Source organism: Trichosurus vulpecula, chromosome 4 (genome assembly GCF_011100635.1).
Source record: "Trichosurus vulpecula isolate mTriVul1 chromosome 4, mTriVul1.pri, whole genome shotgun sequence".
Taxonomy (NCBI): domain Eukaryota; kingdom Metazoa; phylum Chordata; class Mammalia; order Diprotodontia; family Phalangeridae; genus Trichosurus; species Trichosurus vulpecula.
In genome coordinates this window covers 14,310,995-14,316,994 of record NC_050576.1, presented here as the reverse complement: position 1 = coordinate 14,316,994, position 6,000 = coordinate 14,310,995, and the positions used below count along the sequence as shown (strand labels likewise).

At 50.1% G+C, this 6,000-nt stretch overlaps 1 protein-coding gene across 1 annotated transcript in view; it reads left to right on the top strand.

Moving 5' to 3' along the window:
- The first annotated feature begins 1,190 nt into the window (after positions 1-1,190).
- Positions 1,191-6,000, top strand: part of AK4 (adenylate kinase 4) — a 91,007-nt gene continuing 86,197 nt past the window's right edge. The window contains exon 1 of the mRNA XM_036756196.1: positions 1,191-1,464. Coding sequence (XP_036612091.1) covers positions 1,320-1,464 — 145 coding nt within the window. The 5' untranslated portion in view covers positions 1,191-1,319. The remainder of the gene's footprint in view (positions 1,465-6,000) is intronic.

The window sequence follows — 6,000 nt, the reverse complement described above, 5'->3', positions numbered from 1 at the left end:
GGAGGGGGAAAGGAGCGACATTGACAAAACCAGGTAGGAGTAAAAGGGAGGGGAAAGCGAGGGAAGGAAAAAAGCTGGGGCGGGGTGGGGGGGTGCGCCGAAATCGACAAAACGGGTTTATCTTAAGGGTTAGTGAGATAGATTGGGAATCTGGAAAACTCGGGTTCGAATCTTGCCTCTGACGCTTGCTACCTATGTGAGCGTGAGCATACCACTTAACATCTCAGAATCTCAGTTTCTTCGTCTGTAAAATGAGGTATTTGTCCCTTCCAAGCTCTAGATCTATGACAAGGGCGAGGTCTTGCTTCAGGAGGCATGGGGGGGGGGGCGGAGGGCGGTGGTCCGCGTCTGGACAAGTGGGTCGGGGTGGCCAGAGCATGGGGCGCCGCGTGTACTGCACTAGCTCACCACCCCTCGGACTGCTAATTAGCCACAAAGGTGTTTTCTTAAGGTTGTTTTTTTTAACCTCATTCCCTCCCACCCCCATCCTCATCCCCCAGGTCGGTGAGTTGGGGCTCCGCCCTCTCCCCTTCCCTCCTATCGGGAGAGGGGCCCGGCTGGCGGCCGAGTGCTCGGGATCAATCACAGCCTGGAGGTGGGAGCACCGCCCCCCTCCCGCCTACCCGCCGCCGCCGCGACCACTGGAGATCGGGCTTCTGGGCGAGTTCCCACGGCCGGTGGGCAGCGGTCGCGGCAGCAGGCGGGGACAGCGGCGGGGAGGGGCCACGGGAGGGCTAAAAGAGGCGCTGCTTACTTAACGCTGCCCACGTGCGAGAACTGGGTGGGAAGAGAGGAGGGACCCCCCCCCCCACCCCACACACACGCACACACACACAGGGCTAGACGGCTGGAGGCAGAGCGAAAGAAACCGAAGGGAACCGGAGGGGTGCGTGGGGCTGGCCCGGGGCAGGGCTCGCGGGTGCATCCCTCCTGGGGCTAGGGACGTAACGCTCAGGGATTCCCAAGTGCTGATCCCTCACTCTGGGAGTGTTGGGGGTGGGAGCAGAGGGGCTGGGTTGAGCTGCTCTCTGACCCGGTGAGGCTCAGCGTTCCCTCCCACCCCGGCGCACGGGGGCCGGGGATAAAGCCAGGCTGGACTGGGCGGCGTGGCGTAGCAGGCAGCTGGGGGCCGCATGTGCCAGCCGCGGGGGTGGTGGGCTCCAAGTCTCCTTCTTTCTTGGCAGGGGCAGCGACGCGGCGGGCCATCTGAGGGACACGGGGGCGGGGAAGGGAAGAAGAGAAGAGTTCTGGGCTTTTCCATCCGTCCCGGGTCTCGCGGGGCGACTGTCGCCTACCCTTTCGCCCCCTGCCCAGAGGCGATGGCTTCCAAACTCCTTCGGGCCGTCATCCTGGGTCCCCCGGGCTCGGGCAAAGGGACCGTGTGCCAGAGAATCGCCGAAAGCTTTGGGCTCCAGCATCTTTCCAGCGGCCACTTCCTTCGGGAGAACATCAGGACAGACACGGGTGAGTAGAGAGGGAGCCAGAGCTGGCCTGTGTCTGTGTGTGTCTGCGTGTTTGTGCGCGCGCGCGCGCGCGTGTGATTGAAAGAGAAAATGACCCTTCGCGTTGCTAGCCCTCCCGCCTCCTTCCTTCCCTTTCTACGTGCCGGGGTGCATGCAACCAACCAGCGTCCAGCCTGCCAGGCAGGCAAGGCTGCGGATTAACCGTGCCCCACTTGGAGCTGGGAAAATGGGGAGGAGTCACTGGGGAGGGCTGCTGGAGTCCGGGGAAGAGCACGGTTTCCAGGGTTGGAAGCCTCGGGCTGGATATCTTTTTTCATTCCTCCTTGGTGGGGGGAGCATCGCCTCTGTCCAGCCCCGAGGCTAATCCTGCCCCTCCTGGAAAAACCCACAAAACTCAGCTGACGCTTTTTCTCTGACCTCAGAAAAGAAGGCTGCTAGCCACTGCTGGCTTATGAACGCTGCCGCCTTCTTCAGTCAAAAGCATTTTTTTCCCTCCATCCTCTAAAAGGACCCCAACTCTTCCAAACCTGAGAGGCGGCCAGGAACTTAGAAATTCACCTCCTGCCTCTAACACACATACTGACTGTGTGACGGTGTATGTGCCAGTCACTTAACCTCGAAATGCCCCAGGCAACTTCTAACATTGTACAAACGGTTGGTTGTCTATTGCGTACATCAGTGAAATCACTGAGAAAGAAAAGTCTGCAGAAAACTTGGTCCCTAACTGTGAATTTGGGCCAGTCAGAGCAGTCGGTCAACATTTACTAAACCTTATCATTTGAGCCTCAGTTTTTTCATCCATAAAATGGAGGGGTTGGACTCTTGTGAAGTCCTTTTTAGCCCTGAATCTCAGATCTTGCCCCATCCATCTTCTTTGTCTAGCTTGCCCAGTGGAGGAGGCCGGTGAGCTGAGAGCCTCTACCACCTGAGGGGAGAAGATTCCCTCCTTATCAGGTCCGTGTTGGAACACGTGAAGGAAGGGCTGTCAGACTCCGTTCTTCCCCAGTTGACTCTTGGGATCTCTCTGTTTCTGAAAGGCCTTTTTGTTCAGTGTTACCTGTAAGGTGTAAACAGCTTCGGAAAGAAAGACAAATTATGGAAAGTTCTAACCTTAGGTTGATCTTTTAAAAAACTGGACCCATTTTTAATTCATTACAACATTCCTGGGAATTACTTCTTCAGAGCTGTGGTGGAATGATGGGAAATACTTGGACCAGCAGGGAACTTTTAGTCTTGGCTTGCTTAACGCATCCCTTCTTCAGGGGTTTTAAGGCCTTGTGCGGTCCTTGGTGGCATGTGCCCTGCCAAGGTATAGCACAGTTCCGAAGAAATAGGGAAACACATCATAGGTCCAGAGCTGGAAGGGACCAACTCCTCCATTATACAGATGAGGAAACTGAGTTCAGGTGAGGTAAAGTGACTTGCTTGATCAGATAGTAATGGTCAGTGGTGGGATTTGAACCCAGAGACAGTACCCTTTACACAGTACCATGCTTGCTGCAAATTAGAGCTGGGGAATTTCATTTTAGTATTTTTTTGTTTTTGCTTGGGGATGAGGGTGGGTAAGTAGGAAGTGATGGGTTGGGAGTCAGAGAAAGGAGGATTGCATGACTTATTGAAAGTAGGATGGGGAGGTACATCTGGAGTTCTTTTTTGTGCCACCCAAAGAGATTAAGCATGCTTCCCCAGGCACGAAAGGGAGAAGGATCATCTATCAGGCTTGCTCTCAGATTTTGTGTTGTGGGCATTGCTTGGTAAAATGAGTTGGCTTTAAAAAAAAAATAAAGAAATGAATTGTGTCCATGCTGAGTATGGCACGATTTTTTCAGTATGTATTAAACTGGGGGAGTGAATTTACTGACGTGGAAGCCCAGGGGATGCGTGTTTGGGTCAGGTTTCACCTCTAGTCATGGGAAGCCCAGGAGGGGAGGGGAGGGGAGGCCACAGCTGGCGTGGGTTGTAGCCAGTGTCTTAACACTCCCCATGGCTGTGTGATGACAGGCTTGCTTCCAGCAGGAAGCCATTTGGACAGGCTAGCCTGCTGCTTTTCAGGGCTTGTAGCCTTTCTCATTATGGGGGAGGGCGGGGGAGAGGGAGCAGGATTGGGGAGGAAGATGGATGTTCGTCAACCCTTCCTTGGACTTTTACCTCCATGCCACCTGCCCTTCTCCTACCATTTCTCCTCTTTGCTACGTCCCTGGTTCTGTATTTCAGCATTTTATTACATGCTTTCCCACTTAGGATAGGAGATGAGGAGAGATTTCAAGGAGCTCAGGTTTTTTTCTCTGTTGGACGAAAACCATAAAGGCCAGTCAGGATCAAATGGGTTTTGTCTTACAGTGGAAAGAGGACCAAAAGAAGGGAGGGTCAGTAGTTGGTTCCCAAGTGACATTTACTTATTTGGAAGCTGTGGGGGGTTGGGAGCTGGAATTTTCTTTTTCATCCCCCTCCCTGATGATTGTTGCAAACAAGAAAACATCCTATTTGCTTTTCTGTCTGTTGGTTGTTTTCTTTGCTCTTGGGAAATTAGAAACAAAATATCTCCTTTCTGCCTCTTGCCAAGGGTCTCATTAAGGCTGTAGTCAGCCAGCATTTACTGAGTATCTTCTATGAGCCTAACAGGATTAGCACAGTGCCTGGCATGTAGTAGGTACTTAATAAATGATTATTGACTGACTGATAGAACCCGAGATACCAAGACAAAGGTGAAACAGGCTTGTCCTTGGGGACCTTCCATTCTACCACCTGTCAGTAGGCAGTAGTGGATGTTATGTTGGCCTTGGGTTCAAATCCTGCCTCAGGTACTTATTAATTGTCTGATCCTGAAAAAGTTACTGAAACTCTCTCCCTCAGTGTCCTCGTACGAAACTGAGGGAAATTAAACTACTTGCTGCCCTCCAAAGTCGCTTGTAGCTCTCAATCTGTGATATTAATGATATGCTTGGCACTCTTCTAGGCCTTGGTAATACAGAAACCAAAATGAAATGACTCCTGCCCTCCAGGCCAGAGTTGGCTTGCTCAAGAATGCATAGTAAGTCATTGACCCAGCTGGGCCTGGAATCTGGGTATCTTCATACAGACCCTTGCTGTCAGGAGCCAGCTGGCATGGTATGATGGAAGTATGACTGGATCTAGAATTTGAGGTTCTGGGTTCAAATCCCAGCTTGGTCACTCACTCCCTGGCTGACTTGGGCAGTTGATTTTACCTTTAGGCCTCAATTTCTTCATCTGGAAAACAGGGAGAATTATAGTAGCTGCCCTACAGGGCTGATGTGAGGCTCAAATGAGATAATATGCTGTGTCTCCAGTGCTTGGGGAAGCCTCTGATTGGGAGGAAGTACTTGGTAGACGCTAACTGGTTTGTTGCAAACTTCGAAGCAATTTTTTTTTAATTAGATTTTTTGTTTTTAGTTTCCAACACTTAGTTTTACATGTTCTCGAGTTTCAAATTTTCTTCCCTCCCCTCTCCCCTCCCCCCTCCCCACCCAAGATGTTATGTAGTCCGATATAGATTCTACATAAACCTTCCCATTAAACTTATTTACACAATAGTCAAGTTGCAAAGAAGAATTATGACCAATGGAATGAATCAGGAGAAAGAAGAAACAAAACCAAAAATAAAAAAACAAAGGAGGAAAAAAAGGCGAGCATGAAGTGTGCCTCCATCTGCATTCAGACTCCATGGTTCGTTCTCCGGATGTAGATAGCTCTTTCCATCGTGAGTCCTTTGGAGTTGTCTTTTAATCTTGTGTTGCTGAGAAGAGCGAAGTCTATTAAGGTTAGTTATCACAGAATCCATAGATCTGTGGTTGTGTATAATGTTCTCCTGGTTCTGTTCTGCTCACTCAGCATCATATCGTGTAGGTTTTTCCAGGTTGTTATGAAGTCCGTATCTTCCCCATTTCTTATAGCACGATAGTATTCCATTACCTTCATATACCACAACTTGTTCAGCCATTCCCCAACTCATGGGCATCCCCTTGATTTCCACTTCTTTGCTACTGATGTTACTACACAGTGGAGAGAAGGTGGAAAATAAATACTTAGAAAAGTACAAAGAGTGCTTTGAGATCTCTGAGGAGGGCCCCTTCTCACTGGGGATCATCAGAGATGGCTGGCACCAAAGATGGATGTTAAGGGACAGCTTCCAAAGCCTTTTGGAACCACTTTATTTATTTATTTAAACCACAGAGACTTTTTTATTCTTTTTCTTTCAGTTCAAAATTCTTCCTGTCTTACCATCCCCTTGGAAGGCAAGAAAAACAAACTCCATTACAAAGCAGATTTCCACTTTAACCATGTTTGCAACCCTTGGCAAGACTAGTGGCAGAAAATGAGCGATCTTCAGGGTCTTAACAATTTTTCCACATCTCTGTTAGGGCCCCACATTTTAGGAAGGATTTTGCCAACCTGGCTTGTGGCTTAGCAGGGTGGGGAGGTACAGGAGAGTGTGTTATAAGAAACCTAGGAAGGGTTAGTCTGAAGAATCAACTGAGAAGCATTATGAAAACATTATTAATCTAGATTACTGGGTGCT